The 17,126-nt window shown below is 38.8% G+C and overlaps 1 protein-coding gene across 6 annotated transcripts in view; it reads right to left on the reverse strand.

The window, feature by feature from the left end:
• Window positions 1–17,126, reverse strand: part of CENPP (centromere protein P) — a 232,621-nt gene that overhangs the window by 170,994 nt on the left and 44,501 nt on the right. For 5 of the 6 annotated variants that reach the window (XM_058695983.1, XM_058695989.1, XM_058695988.1 and 2 more), the window contains one exon: window positions 3,320–3,416. In XM_058695983.1, the coding sequence (XP_058551966.1) occupies window positions 3,320–3,416 (97 nt within the window). The remainder of the gene's footprint in view (window positions 1–3,319; window positions 3,417–17,126) is intronic. The other variant, XM_058695987.1, reaches the window with a different exon arrangement.

Genomic DNA, 17,126 nt, shown 5'->3' on the forward strand with positions numbered 1-17,126 from the left:
GGATTCTCTCCTTGCCTCTCCCCGGCTCGCTCGCTCTCTCTCTCTCTCTCTCTCTCTCTCTCTCCCTCTCTCTCTCAATATAAATAAATAAACTTAAAAAAAGTTAAAAATATTTTACCCTTACAAACACTCCTGAAAGAACTAAGAAGACATCCATTAGTGGAGAGACATTCTGTGTCCATGGACTAGAAGACTGAACAGTTACTACACCAGCACCACCCAAAGAAATCCAGACTCAGTGCAGTCCCTATTGAAGTCCCAATTCTATTTTTTGAAGACACAGAAAAAAACATTCTAAAATTCACATGGAACCTCAAGGGACTCCAAATAGGCAAAAGAAATTAGAAAAGAAGACTAAAATTGGAGAACTCACACTTCTTCATTTTCAAAGTTAATTACAAAGCTATAGTAATCGAAAGTATGGTACTGGAATGGACAGGAACATATAGAACGATGCAAGAGAACAGAGAGCCCAGAAAATATGGTCAAATGATTTTCAATAAAGGTGCCAAGACCACTCAATAAGGAAAGGACTGTCTCTTCAATAAACAGTGCCGAGAAAATCAGATATCCACATGCAAAAGGATGTAGCTGTACCCTTAGCTTACAATGTATACAAAAGTTAACTCAAGTTGGATCGAACATCTTAAGAGCTAAACTACAAAACTCTTAGGGAAAAAATAGAGGAAAATCTTTATGACAATGAATTTGGCAATGAGTTCTTGGATTTAACATCAAAAGCATAGGCAACAAAAAAATAAACTGGATGTCAGCAAAGTTAAAAACTTCTCTGCATCAAAGGACATTATCAGGGCGCCTGGGTGGCTCAGTTGGTTGGGCATCTGACTTTGGCTCAGGTCATGTTCTCATGGTTCGTGGTTCCAGTCCTGCGTCAGGCTCTGTGCTGACAGCTCAGAGCCTGGAGCCTGCTTCGGATTCTGTCTCCCTCTCTCTGCCCCTTCCCCGCTCACGCTCTGTCTCACTCTCTCTCTTAAAAATAAACATTAAAAAAAAAAGGACACTATCAAGTGAATGAAAAGACAATCCAAAGAATGACAGAAAATATCTACCAACTATACACTCGATAAAGGATTAATGTCTAGAATACATTAAAAAAAAAAAAAAAAAAAAACACTCCTACAGGGACACCTGGGCGGCTCAGTTGGTTGAGCATCCAACTCTTGGTTTCAGCTCAGCTCATGACCTCACAGTTCATGGGTTCGAGCTCCGCATCTGGGTCTGTGGTGTCGGTGTGGAGCCTGCTTGGGATTCTCTCTCCCTCTCTCTCTGCCCTTCCCCTGCTTGTGCTCACTTTCTCTCAAAATAAGTAACCTTAAAGGAAAAAAAAACCAAAACAACAACAACTACAACTCAACAAGAAAAAAAGCACCCAATTTAAAAATGGGCAAAGGATGTGAATAGACATTTCTCCAAAAGAAGATATACACATGGCCAATATGCACATGAAACAATGGTCAACATCACTAATCATTACGTAAATGCAAATCAAAACCACAATAAAAATTCTACTTCATACCCATTAGGTTGGCTATGAGCCCCCCCCAAAAAAAGGAAAATCCCAAAACACGTTGGCAAGTGTGTGGCGAAATTGGAAGCTTTGTGCACTACTGTTGGGAATGCAAAATGGTGCAGCCGCTATGGAAGAGAACATGCAGTGTTTCACAAAATTAAACAGAATTTCCATATGACCCAGCAATTCCATTTACAGGTATATTTGTAATAGAACTGAAAGCAGGGACTTGAACAGGTATTTGTACACCAATGTTCACAGAAGCATTATTCACAATAGTTAAAAGATGGAAACAATGCAAGTATCCATCAAGATGAATGGATAAACAAAATGTGGGGCATCCATACAATAGAAGATTATTCAGCCTTAAAAAGTAAGGAAATCCTTCAATCTGATGCAAAATGGATGAACCTTGAGAATATTATGCTAAGTGAGATAAGCCAAACAAAAAGTATAAATTTTATGATTCTGCTTAAATGAAGTACTTAGAAATTCACAGAAATAGAAAAAAGAATGGTGATTCTCAGGAACTGGGGTAGGAAGCAATGACAAATTAGTGTTTAATGGGAACAGAGTTTCAGTTTGAGATGATAAAAAAGTTCTGGAGATAAATATTGGTGGTGGCTGCACAACAATGTGACTGTTTCTTTCCGTCCTTTCCATTTCTTTCCTTATCACCCAGGAAAGTCGGCCCACAGAAGCACTGTGTCCTCTACAGGATAAACACACCAATTATACTTCTATGCCTCCTTGAAAGCACCTAGAGTCAAATCAGCTTTGGAAATGGGACTAACACTCACATTTCCCACAACCCATGTTAGGTAATTCGTCACCACAACTGCCAGCATACTCTCAGTCATTACTATATTTACCAATTATGAAGCAAAGCTATTTAACTGTTTGGGTGCAAGAGCACCTGTAAGTAAACAACAGTGAGAGAACTCAAGGGACCACAGTACAGGTACAACCATGTTTCACTCTAAGGAAAGTTCTATGCCTGACAGATTTTATTACCTCGACCCAACAGAATGCAAGTAATAGCAGTAGTAGTGGTAACAGTGATGATAATAATAATAATAAAAAAGAACGCAAATATACAAGAGTTAGTACCAATCATAAAAACAATAGTCACAGCCTGGTTAGGCTTTTGAGATATTATTATATTGACTCTTTCAGAACCGGATTTTGTATGGACTACAGCTGTCAATATTCCTACTATCCAACTAAGTACAACCTGAGGCATTATAATGCAGCCAAATATAATTCTGGTTATGACAGAAAACGGGATAAAAAGAAGTCTTTAAATGTATCTATTATCAGACTTAAGAAGCATTACTTCACTGAAATCAGGCTTAAATACTTAAACTTGAAATACACAATGATTAAGAAGCTCAAAACAGAGTATGACTCAGAAAGGAAGGACTGTGCTAGGTGATAAGCCTGCTATAATTACATTCATTTTAGCATTTGTATTTTGTTTCAAGTACTCTTGACAGATTAATTTTTCAAAATGTGTAGGGGGTAAGTAAGAATATAACTATACTTCTTCCAAGATATCCCATAATACAAATGACTCTTTGGTTTGTACAGAAGCATTCCTCTTCATTTACCCCAAATAACTGCAAATTCCAGAAGCCAATGAAAATATTTTGTATTCTTTGAAAACTTTAAGGAAAGAATGCTATGTTAAATCCCCAAATTAATACCAGCTTCACTTTTAGGTTATGTTTAAATTTAAACCAGCTTCACTCTTCACATACATTTAAATCTAAAAACTTTAGACCCTACCTTGAAGTGTTCAAATGTGCACTTACGATATTCACACCACTCCACAAAAAAGTGTAGGCTTCGGAAAAACATCAATAGATCTCTTCTATCTTCTGCTCTGTAGGAATAAAAGATTTTATGATTAATAAATACTAAAAATGAGAGCCCCATTCTGGCATTTTTTAAGCTTATTATTTTTTAATTATTTTAATGTTTATTTATTTTTAAGAGAGAGAGAGACAGAGAGAGAGAGAGAGAGGGAGGGGCAGAGAGAAAAGGAGACATAGAATCCAAAGCAGGCTCCAGGCTCTGAGCTATCAGCACAGAGCCCGACACAGGGCTGAAACTCATGTACCATGAGATCATGACCTGAGCTGAAGTCAGATGCTTAACCAACTGAGCGACCCAGGCACCCCTTATTGTTTTTTATATATACTACACTAAAGCTAAAAACAGACCTTGATACATTTCTATATTTTAAACTCTGATTATGTGCCCCTGTGTGATTGCTAATGCTAATTTTTTTTTTTAATCAAATTTTAGTTAACATACCGTGTAGTACTGGTTTCAGGAGACTTCAGTGATTCATCACTTACATTCAACACCCATTGCTCATCACAAGTGCCCTCCTTAGTACCCATCCTCCATCTAGCCCACCTCCCCTCTATCAACCCTCAGTTTATTCTCTATCCTTAAGAGCCTTTCGTGGTTTGTTTCCTTCTCGCCTCTATTCCTTCTCCTTTCCATATGTTCATCTGTTTTGTTTCTTAAATTCCACATAAGTGAAATTATATGATACTGATCTTTCTCTGATTGACTTATTTCATTTAGCAGAATACATTCTAGCTCCATCCATGTCACTGTACATGCAAGACTTTCTTTCCTTCTTTTTTTTTTTTTTGATGGCTGAGCAGTATTCCATTGTGTATACATACCACACCCTTATCCATTCGTCAGTGGATGGACATTTGGCTATTGTTGATAACACTGCTATAAACGTTTGGGTGCACGTACCTCTTCGAATCTGTATTTTTGTGTCCTTTGGATAAATACCTAGTAGTGCAATTGCTAGATCATAGGGTAGTTCTATATTTATTTTCTTGAGGAACCTCCATGCTATTCTCCAGAGCGGCTACACCAGTTTGTGTTCCCACCAACCGTGCAAGAGGGTTCCCCTTCCTTCTCATCCTCAAAACACCTGTTGTTTCTTGTGTTAACGTTAGCCATTCTGACAGGTGTGAGTGCTATCTCATTGTGGTTTTGACTGGACTTGTATTTCCCTGATGATGAGTGATGTTGGGCATTTTTTCATGTGTCTATTACTCATCTCGATGTCTTCTTTGGAGAAATGTCTATTTATATCTTCTGCCCATTTCTTAACTGGATTATTTGGATTTTGGGTATTGAATTTTATGTTATTTATATATTTTTGGATACTAACCCTTTATCAGAAATGTCATTTGCAAATACCTTCTCCCATTGTTTTGTTGATTGTTTCCTTTGCTATGCAGAACCCTTTTATGTTGATGAGGTCCCAGTTCAGATTTGCTTTGTTTCTCTTGTCTTTGGCGATGTGTCTAGTAAGAAGTTGCTCCCAGAAAATTCAAAGAGGTTGCTTCCAGTCTTTTCCTCCAAGATTTTGATGGCTTCCTGTCTCACATTTAGGTCTTTCATCCATTTGAAATTCATTTTTGTGTAAGGTGTAAGAAAGTGGGCCAGTTTTCCCAACGTCATTTGTTGAAGGGACTGCTAATCTCTCAGCCTGAAATTCCCTTTTCCCCAACTTAAAATGTTTAAATCCTACTCATCTTTCAAGATATTATTCAAATTCCACATTCTCCTTGATTTCGAATTTGATGACCCTGGTAAATAAGAAAGACTACATCTGGACTTTGTCCCCAGTTTCCAGCACAGAGCTTTGAAAAAAGTTAGAATTCCTGATTGACAAGAGTGCCTTTATTATGCTAATGAGGTGGCCCCTACGAAGCCTTAAGATGGGGGTTGGTCACCAGAAAGCCTAACCACATTTTGAAAGGGTTGAACTCTGAGCCAACCAGACCTCCAGGGAGGAAAGGGGAGCTGGAGGATTTTAATCATATGGCCAATCATCCCACCAACTATGCCTCTGCAATGAAACCCCAAACAAAACTCTGGACAACGGAGTCCAGGGGAGCTTCCTGATTGGCGAACATGTTGATTTACAGGAGGCTGATGTGCTCAGAGTTCACAGGGAAAGGTTTTCCTCCTCCACCCCACTCCAGAACCCAGACATGCATTGCTTCCATTTGCCTACTTCTGGAAATAGCTTTTATAATAAAACTACAATGTTTAGTGTAACACTTTCAGTGAGTTTTCTCTTTCTAGCAAACTGTCAAATCTAAGTGGGTTGTGGGAACCCCCAAATTTATAGTCAGTAGGTTGGAAGTACAGATGACCCCTGACACTTAGGGACGGCACTGAAGTGGGGCAGTCACGTTCAGGACTTTGCTTTTAATCTGCAGGTCTGCACTAAATCTGGGTAGTGTCAGGACTGAATTGAATTATGAGGCATTCTACTTGGTGTCACAGATTATTGTGGGAACAATGACCTCACCACCACACTACATGCCCTATTCCAAAATAGCTACAAAAAATTTAATTTCTATGCCTGTGAGCTCCCATGCAATTTACCTTAATGGTCTTAATACTATACTTACTGTTATACTGACACCCAAAAATGAGCACCTTGTAGACAAGAAGAATGTATTCATTTAACCATTCATCCCATAAATGATTATAGGAGTCAAGTCCTCATTCTAATCATGATGGAGTAAGCTCCACCTAAACACTCCAATTACCATTCAGAACCATAGATATAACACACAAAGCAGATAGCAGAAGACTGTGAAATGCGGACAAAAGAAGGCAGAATGGTAGGAACCTCCAAGAATTAAGGGAGGACTGGGTGAGGAGTTCCTTAGGATTTATTTTTACCTCCTGCATATCCCAATCTGGATGTTACAGCAGACTCCGACTCAGATCTGCCGTAAGTTGGAGGAAAAAAGAAAAAAAGATAAAAAGGTTCCTAAGAAAGCAGAGGTTGTATAAAATGAGAAGGGGGAGTACACTGCTCTCGATGATGAATTTTTGGATTTAACACCAAAAGCTAAGGCAACAAAACCAAAAATGAACAAGGGATAACATCAATGTAAAAAGATTCTGCACAGCAAAGGAAACCATCCACAAAATGAAAAGGCAACCCACTAAATGGGAAAAAAATATTTGCCAACCATGTATCTGATAAGGTAGGTAACCAAAACACACAAAGAATTCATAAAACTCAGTAGCAAAAGAACACGACCAGACTGAAAAATGGGCAGAGGATCTGAACAGACACTTTTCCAGAGACGACATACAAATGGGCAGAAGACACAGGAAAAGAGGCTCAACATCATAGTGCAGAAGTGCAAATCAAAACTACAATGAGAGATCACCTTGTACCTGTTAGAATGGCTAGTAGCAAAAAGACAAGAAGCCACAAGCGTTGGCAAAATGTGGAGAAAAGGAATCCTTGTGCACTGTTGGTAGGAATATAAATTGGTGCAGTCACTATGGAAAACACTACGGAGGTTCCTAAAAAAATTAAAAATAGAACTACCATATGATCCAGCAATTCCAATTCTGGGTATCTAATCAAAAGAAATGAAAACTCAAAAAGATATCTGCACCTCCATGTTCACTGGAGCATTACTTACAATAGCCAAGATATGGAAACAACATGACTGCCCATCAATGAATGGACAGATAAATTCATTCTGGTACATCAACACAATGGAATATTATTCAGTCATAAATAAGAAGGCAATCCTGTCATTTGCAACATGATGGGACCTTAAGGACATTATGCTAAGTGAAATAAATCACACAGAAAAGGTAAAACACCATAAGACCTCACTTCTATGTGGGATCCCAAAGAAAAAAAACAATAACAACAAACTCACAGATACAGAGGACAGATTGGTGATTGTCAGAGGCAGAGGCAGGGGCAGGGAGTGGGCAAAATGACTGCGGGTGGCCAAAGGTACAACCTCCAATTATAAAATAAATGAGTCATGGGGATTTAACGAACGCACAGCATGGTGACTAGTTAATGTTACCGTATTATAAATCTGAAAGTTGCCAGAAGTGCAAATGTTAAAAGTTCTTATTGGAAAAAAAACTGTAAACACACATGGTGATAGATGTTAATCAGACTTACTGTAATGATCATTTCATGATTTATATGTATACTGAATCATCATGCTGTACATCTAAAATGAATATAGTGTTATATGTCAACTAAATCTCAATTTTAAAAAATCCAATGTTTGAAATCATGCAACTTAATCCACTGAAAATAGTGTTTAGAAATTTTCCTTTGTGGTTTATTACATAGCAGCAAAAGCTTTCAAAAATTAGGTAATAAAATTTTTGAAATGGTTAGAGAGAGAGAGAGAGAGGCCATGCAAAACAACCCCAATGTCCAAGAGGAGCTGTTCCCTCTTTCTCCCAATCAGGCAACTGATGCTGCAGACAATAACCAAAGCCAGCGGAGAAGCAATGCTCCCACTTCCTGATGGAAGGCTGCGGCTGCTGCTGCTGCTGGTGAGGCTGCAGGAGGAGGCTTTGTCAATCAGCCCCATCTGACCCCAAGCAACACTGAGCCTAGGGGAGATGCCACTCCCACTCTCCACCAAAGGGATCCTGCAAACACAGGAAGATGCTTTGTCAACATTCCCCACCCTACACTAAGGGATCCCAAACCCAGAATGGGGACAAATCAGGGAGAAGGAACTGAGAGAAAGGCATCCTTCACCTCCATATATGAAGTCCTGAGATCATTCCAAGTGGCCTTCACACAAATCTGACCAGAAACAACAAAGCAAAGGTATCAAGAACAAAATCAGAGTACAATACCGCCCAGAATTCAGGGTGGCCTCTGGGCAGCACATGAGAGGAGCAAACCGAAACAGGAGATTTAAACCATCGCCCATAAAAGTGAGCCAGGATGTGCTTTTGCATAAAAGCGCGTTGACAAGGACAACTGCAAACATGGCAAGTAGGGACTATGGGAACATCCTTCCTCAGAAACACCAAAACCACCACATACTGTCAGTCACACCCACTGGAAACTGGCAAGACAGGAAAACGTTTACAGTAGCCCAGCAAACACGTAACCAGGAGAAGGGCCACCGAGCAGAGGACAGCACTGCAGTGTTTCTGCTGATGCAGCCACGTCCCCATCTGAGCTTGGTGGTTCTTGAAGATGACATCCTGCTTTCTCGGTGGAACCTCAGCCTGACCACAGCAGACGGATCTTGTTCCGAAAGAATTGTGTTTCTTTTGTGTTCCCAAATGAGCTCTGTTTGTTTTGATCTATCTGTGGGGTCCTGAGGACTAATGAAAGGGGCCTGATTATTTTCCACTTAACTCAGAACTTCCTGAACACATGACAATGCAGAGGACGTTTCTCAAAGATACTGAGAGTCAAATGAATAAACTGGTGCCAACAAGTGCAAAATCAACAGAGAAACAACAGACATGCTGAAAACCAAGGGAGGAAAAGGTATAGAGTGAGAATCTTTAGAAAACAACAAGTTTGAAAAGAATCTATGTAAGAAGGAACTGGAAAACCACGTACAGGGCAGGGAATTTGCTCAGAAAAGACCTGAGAAGACCATATACTTTCAACTCTGGCTGATCTTTAGTCTAAGAGTAAGCAGGGAATAAAGGCAATGGCAGAGTGTTGAAAGACCTCCCTAAGTGCAGAAGGAATGTCCCAACACAGAGCCAAAATGCAGACACCGGAGATCAAGTATTTTTGCTTTATTACTTGTGTTTCCTTTTTGTGCATAATATCCAAAACGTCCATATTCAAAAACAACCACAAAAAATTAAGCAAGCAGGGGTGCCTGGATCGCTCAATTGGTTAAGCATCTGACTTCAGCTCAGGTCATGATGTCGCGGTTTGTAAGCTGGAGCCACGCATCAGATTCTGTGCTGACAGTGTGGAACCTGCTTAGTATTCTCTCCCCCTCACTTCCACTTGCATGTGCGCTCTCTCTCTCAAAATAAATAATCTTAAAAAAAATGAAGCATGCCAAGAAAATATATAAAATGACCCAGCTACAAGGAAAAAAGTTCTCAGAAACTGTCCTCAAGGAAACACAATAGAACTACACAAGGAACTTACATCGACATGTCTTAAGCATGTTCGTTCAAAGAACTCAAGGGAGGGGCGCCTGGGTGGCGCAGTCGGTTAAGCGTCCGACTTCAGCCAGGTCACGATCTCGCGGTCCGTGAGTTCGAGCCCCACATCAGGCTCTGGGCTGATGGCTCGGAGCCTGCTTCCGATTCTGTGTCTCCCTCTCTCTCTGCCCCTCCCCCGTTCATGCTCTGTCTCTCTCTGTCCCAAAAATAAATAAAAAAACGTTGGAAAAAAAAATTCAAAGAACTCAAGGGAACCAAGAGAAGCATATGTATGACAAGGAATATTAGAGAAGAAATTATAAAAAGGAAATGTAGAAATTTTAGAACCAAAAACTTTTAAAAATGAAGTGAAAAATTCAGTAAAGGGATTTAAGCAGAATATCTGCAAAAACGAATGCAGGCAGAGTGAAACTATCCACTCTAAAAAACAGGAAGAAGGGGCGCCTGGGTGGCTCAGTCGGTTAGACGTCCGACTTCGGCCCAGGTCACGATCTCACGGTCCGTGAGTTTGAGCCCCGCGTCGGGCTCTGGGCTGATGGCTCAGAGCCTGGACCCTGCTTCTGATTCTGTGTCTCCCTCTCTCTCTGCCCCTCCCCTGTTCATGCTCTGTCTCTCTCTGTCTCAAAAATAAATAAACATTAAAAAAAATTTAAAAAACAAAAAAAAAAACAGGAAGAAAAAGAATAAAGAAACATATATGAAGCCTAAAAAACTGTGAGATTCCATCAAGTATATCAACATATACACATATAACAACACTTAGTGGAGTCACAGGAGAGCTGAGAAAGAAACTGAAAGTATACCTCAAGAAATAATAGCCCAATCCTCTCCAAATTGGATGAAAGCTTTAGACATATCTGAGACGTTCATAGACTGTACAAAGAATGAACTCAAAGAGATCCACACCAAGACACGTTATACTCAACCTGTCAAACACCAAATACAGAATCTTCAGATTGACAAGAAAGAAGCCACTCATCATATAAGGAACCATAAGTAAAACCAACCACTGACTTATCATCAACAACCATGGAGGCCAGAAGGGACTGGGATGACATTCAATGTGCTAAAAGAGAGTCAACCAGAAATTCTATATCTGGCAAAATTATCTTTCAAGAATGAAGGAGAAATCAAGACATTCTCTGATATTAAAAAGCTGAGGGAGTTCGTGGCTAATACACCTGACCTACAAGAAATTCTAAGGGAATCCTTCAGGCTGAAATGAAAGAATACTGTACAGTAACTCAAAGTCTTGATGGAGAAATAAAAACACTGATTACACAGGCAAGTAACAAAGACAGTATTGTTGTATTTTTGATTTATAACCCCTCTTTTTTTCCTGTATGATTTAAAAATAAATATAGAGAGCGTAAGGTGAAATCTGTTCATGAGTATACTATGTATAAAAATGTAACCTATTATAAATTATAACAACATAAAACAGGAGGGAAAGAAAGAAGGGAACACAGTTTTTGCATACCTTTGAAAATAAGTAGGCATTATACGGTTCTTATAAGTCGAAGACGTTAATTGTAATCCTCAAGGTAATCATTAAGACAATAACTAAAAACTACACAAATAAGGAAAAGAGAATCAAAATGGAACCCTATGAAAATCCATTCAACATAGAAGAAGTTAGTAATGGAGCAGCAAAAACGATGTGGTACACAGACAATAAACAGCAAAATGACAGAAGCAAATACTTCCTTGCCAGTAATTACTTTTCAATGTAAATGGATTAAACTCTCCAACTAAAAGTCCAACTGGCAGAATGAATTTTTAAAAATCTGATCCATCTGTATGCTGTCCGTAAGAAACTCACTTCAGAGGCATATACACAAAGAGGCCAAAAAAAATAAAAGGCTTGAAAAAGATAACTCCACACAAATAATAACCAAAAGAGAGCTGGGGTGGCTATACTATCATGAGACAAAACAGAATTTAAGTCAGAAACTGTTATAGAAGCAAAGAATTACATAATACACAGATACAGGTATCAACTCATCAAGAAGATACAATATATTTTATAAACACATATGTGCACCCAAGAAAGGATCCCAAAATACATGAAGCATAATTTGACAGAATTAAGGGAGAAATACAGTTCAATAACAGCTGGACATTTCAAAGCCCCACTTTTAATAACAGATACAACTAGTCACAACATCAATAAGAAAATAAAGGATCTGAACAACAGTATAAACCAACAGACCCAACAGACATATAAAAACCACACCACCCACCAACAGCACAATACTTATTGTTCTCAAGCGCACATAAAACATTCTCCAGGACAGACTGCATGTTTGGTCACAAAACAAATCTAGATACATTTTTAGAAGACAATCTTTGCCAAAGGCATAAAAGCAGGAGTTGGTAAGGAAAAATGAAAAATTCAGAAATATATGGAAATTAGATAACAGACTCTTAACCAATGGGTCAAAGAGTAACAGGAAATTAGAAAATTATTTGACAAAAATGAAAATGAAAATGCAGTATACCAAACCTTATACAAGAGCAAAAGCAGTGCAAAGAGAAAAATTAATAACTGTGAATACCAACACTAAAAAAAGAATAAAAATCTCATCAATAGCTTTACTTTATACTTTAGGGAATTAGAAAAAAAGAAGAGCAACCTGAACATAAAGCTGGTGAAGGAAAGAAATAATTAAGGTTAAAATACATATAATAGAAAACAGAAAAATAAAATGAAAATTTGGTCCTTTGAAAAAATTAACAAAAGTGGCCCCCTTTTTAGTTAAGTGGACTAAGAAAAAAGACAATTCAAATTACCAAAATCAAATGAAAGTGGGGATATTATTACTGACCTTACAGAAATAAAAAAGAGTATAGGAAAATGCTATAAACTAATGTATGGCAACAAATTAGATAATCTGGATGAAATGTGCAAATTCTTAACAATATACAAACTACCAAAACTGACTCAAGAAGAAATAGAAGGGGCACCTGGGTGGCTCAGTCGGTTGAGCATCCGACTTCGGCTCAGGTCATGATCTCATAGCTCGTGAGTTCGAGCCCTGTGTCAGGATCTGTGCTGACAGCTCGGAGCCTGGAGCCTGCTTCAGATTCTGTGCCTCCCTCTCTCTCTGCCCCAACCCACTCGCATTCTATCTCTTTCTCAAAAATAAATTAACATCAAAAAAAATTTTTTTTAAAAAGAAGAAGAAATAGAAAATCTGAATAAACTTGTAACAAGTAAAGAGACTGAATCAATAATTGAAGTTTCCCAACAAAGAAATGTCCAACACCAGATGGCTTCACTGGTGAATTCTCTCAAATTCTTATGGAAGAATTAACATCAATCATTCTCAAACTCAGGAAGAAAGGTAAAGAAAGAAAAAGAACACCTCCTAACTCATTCTATCAGACCACCATTACCCTGATATAAAAGCCACACTAAGACATCACAAAAGAAGAAAACTACAAACCTGTGCCCCTTATAAATACAGGTTAATGTAATCACATTTCTATGCACTAGTGATGAACAATGTGAAAATAAAATAAAACAACTCCATTTATAATACCATCCAAAAGAATAAAACATGTAGGAACAAATCTACTCAAAGAAGTCCAAACTTGTACACTACAAACATTACCGAAATATATTAAAGTAAGTCTAAATTAATGGGAAAACATTTGGGTTCATGGTCAGTAGACTTAATACTATTAAGATGGAAATATACTACAAAGTTCTTTATAGACACAATGCAATCCCTATCAGAATCCCAATGACATTTTTGCACAAATGTAAAGGCCAACACTAAATTCACATGAAACTGAAAGGGGACACTAAACACCCAAAACAATCTTGAGAAAGCAGAAAAAAACTGGAGGACTCATATTTTCCTGTTTCAAAATATACTACAAATCAACAGTAATATAGACAGTATGGAAGGAGCAAAGGCATAAACATAGAGATAACTGTAATAAAATTAAATCCAGAAATAAAATCAAGATCTATGTTCAATTCATTTGACAAGACTGCCAAGACCATTCGATGGGGTAAGAAAAGTCCTTTCAAACATGTGCAGGGACAAGTGGATATCCAACTGGAAAAGAATGAAGTGACACCCTGACTTTTCACCATATGCAAAAATTAATTCGAAATGGATCAAAGGACTAAATACAGGACTAAACCATAAAGCTCTCAAAAGAATGCACAGAAGCAAATATCTGACCTTGAGTATGACTATAATTTCTTAAATATGACAGTAAAACAGTGATCAAAATAAAAAGTAATGCAGATTTTATAAAAACAAAACTGTGCATCCAACTTTTGTACATCAAAAGATATTATCAAGGTAGTAAAAAGACAAACTCCATGGTGGATTTGAAAAACATGTATCCAATAAGCGGTTCCCAGAATATATAAAAACTCTTAAAATCCAACATAATCATAAAAATGCCGCAACAAGCCATCATGAACATTGCTGAAAGAAATGCAAAAATAGGGGCGCCTGGGTGGCGCAGTCGGTTAAGCGTCCGACTTCAGCCAGGTCACGATCTCGCGGTCCGTGAGTTCGAGCCCCGCGTCAGGCTCTGGGCTGATGGCTCGGAGCCTGGAGCCTGTTTCTGATTCTGTGCCTCCCTCTCTCTCTGCCCCTCCCCCGTTCATGCTCTGTCTCTCTCTGTCCCAAAAATAAATTAAAAACGTTGAAAAAAAAATTAAAAAAAAAAAAAAAAAAAAAAAAAAAAAGAAATGCAAAAATAGAAAGTATCAACAAAGAAATAAAAGCTTTAAAAAAAAGAATCAAATAGGGGCGCCTGGGTGGCTCAGTCGGTTAAGCACCCAACTCTTGATTTCAGCTCAGGTCATGATCTCAGTTTGTGGGTTTGAGCCCCAAGTCTGCTTCAGATTCTGTGTCTCCCTCTCTCCCTGCCCCTCCACCACCCACGCACACGTGCTCGCTCTCTCTCTCTCTCTCTCTCTCTCTAAAAAATAAACTATAAAAAAAAAATAAAAAGAAGGTGGGAATGCAAGCTGGTGCAGCCACTCTGGAAAACAGTATGGAGGTTCCTCAAAACACTAAAAATAGAACTACCCTACAACCCAGCAATTGCACTACTCGGCATTTATCCATGGGATACAGGTGTGCTGTTTCAAAGGGACACATGCACCCCCATGTTTATAGCAGCACTACCGATAATAGCCAAAGTATGGAAAGAGCCCAAATGTCCATCGATGGATGAATGGATAAAGAAATGTGGTATATATATATATATATATATATATATATATATATATATATACACAATGCAGTATTACTTGGCAATCAAAAAGAATGAAATCTTGCCATTTGCAACTGCGTGGATGGAACTGGAGGGTATTATGCTAAGTGAAATTAGTCAGAGAAAGACAAAAACCATATGACTTCACTCATATGAGGACTTTAAGAGACAAAACAGATGAACAGAAGGGAAACAAAAATAATATAAAAACAGGGAGGGGGACAAAACAGAAGAGACTCATAAATATGGACAACAAACTGAGGGTTACTGGAGGGGTTGTGGGAGGGGGGATGGGCTAAATGGGTAAGGGGCACTAAGGAATCTACCCCTGAAATTACTGTTGCACTATATGCTAACTAACTTGGATGTAAATTTTAAAAAATAAAAAATAAAATTAAAAAAAAAAAAAGGAATGAGTAATTCCCAAATGTGACCCCCCCCCCAAAAAAAACCCACCTATGCCTATAGATTCATACAGACGTCTAAGCCCAGACAAAGGACAACCAAATGTCTGAAAATTAAAAAACAAAGCAAAAAAATAAAGACTGTGTATTTCTCGCCAAGAACCACGGAGGCCAAAAGCAAGTGGCACTACATTTTTCATAAGCTGAAAGGTCTGACCCAACTAAAATTCTATATCTAGAGAAAATCTTCTTCCAGAATGAAAGTTAAGATTCTCATATAAAGAAAATTAATTTGCTACCAGAGACCTCACTGGCATAGTTCCCTCCAACTCTTTGAGAATATTTAAAATAGCTGATTTACAGCCTTTGTCCAGTAGGTCCAATGTCTGGGCTTCCTCAGGGATGGTTTTAATTGATCAGTTGCTCTTTTCCTCTGTGTATGGGCCATATTTTCTTGTTTTTTGTTTTGCATGTCTTATAATTTTTGTTGAAAAATGAATATTTTATTTTTTATTTTAATTTTTTTAACGTTTTATTTAGTTTTGAGAGACAGAAACAGAGCATAAGTGGGGGAGAGGCAGAGAGAGAGGGAGACACAGAATCCCAAGCAGCTCCAGGCTTAGAGCTGTCAGTACAGAACCCAATGAGGGGCTCAAACCCACGAACTGTGAGATCATGACCTGAGCCGAAGTGTCACCTTAACTGACTGAGTCACCCAGGCACCCCAAAAACTGAGTATTTTAAGCAATATAGTGTGACAATTCTGAAATCAGATTCCACCCCTCTCCAAGGTTTGTTGTGCTTTTTGTGCTTTTTGTTTAGTGACTTTTCTGAACAAATCTGTGAAGTCTATACTCTGCTGTGTGGCTCCTCGAGTCTCTGCTCAGTTAGCTAGTATTTGACAGAGATTCACGGTCTTTGCCAAGGGGCTCTTCGTGTGTGTCAGGACACGTCTCCAATACTCAGCAAGGCAAAGGAAAATACCGCCTCAGCCTTCACCTGCTGCTCTTGCAGAACCTCACAATACAATCAGCCAGAGTGAGAACGGTAGTCAGGGCATCTCAGGTCTCTCCTGAGCATGAAGATCACCTTCAGCATGCACACAACCCAACACATGGACCTTCCAGAGTCTCAGGAATAGATCAGAAGTTTCCCAAGTCCTTACGGCGATCCCATTCTCCAGCTTTTCTGTTAAGGTTTTTAGTTAACCTATTAGTTCCCAAGTGTTAGGCACCACCTCAGGCAGCTATGAAGTTTAAAAATTGCTTCAAAGTATCTTCAACAGATACTCCCAGAGAAAAGGCTTTCACACTTGATGAGCTCTACATCAGATCCAATAAATACAGCCTTGCAAGTGAGTTCTTTGAGGGAACTAAAAACAGGTCAAATGAGAACAATTCACAGGGAATGCATCTTTGAAGGACTCTCAACTATTCTGTCCCCTCTGGTGGCTGCCAGGCTTTCTGGTTGTCACCATGACTGCAGGCTTGTAGTCATCAAGGTGACCACAGAACTCCTAAGGGAGAACTGGAAACAGGGCATTTAAGAAGCTACTTACTAAGATTCTGCTGTTTTTCCTAAATAAATGCTCCCTAGATTGCTTCAAGACTTCCTCAGTTCGTTTGTAAATATGATTCCCACACTTTTGGTCAGTTTTCTTGCTGCTTTTATGGAGGATAAAACCGTCGAAGGCACTTACTTACTCTGCTAGTTTCACTGACATCTATGCATTGGATTTTAAAAGGACTCAAAGAGGGCTTTCTGTATTGACCCTCTGGTTTCTGTATTCTGATGCTTTAACATCTGGGGCCTTGCTGATGCTGGAGGAACTGTCCCTCTCAAGTTAGCAAATTCCTAAAGACAGTAAACAATTTGCTTGTGAGCATGCTTTTCAAACACGATCCAACCAGTCCAAGGCCCACACCCCATCAACTTCCTTTATCAAG

The sequence above is a fragment of the Neofelis nebulosa genome, chromosome 12 (assembly GCF_028018385.1).
Source record: "Neofelis nebulosa isolate mNeoNeb1 chromosome 12, mNeoNeb1.pri, whole genome shotgun sequence".
Classification (NCBI taxonomy): domain Eukaryota; kingdom Metazoa; phylum Chordata; class Mammalia; order Carnivora; family Felidae; genus Neofelis; species Neofelis nebulosa.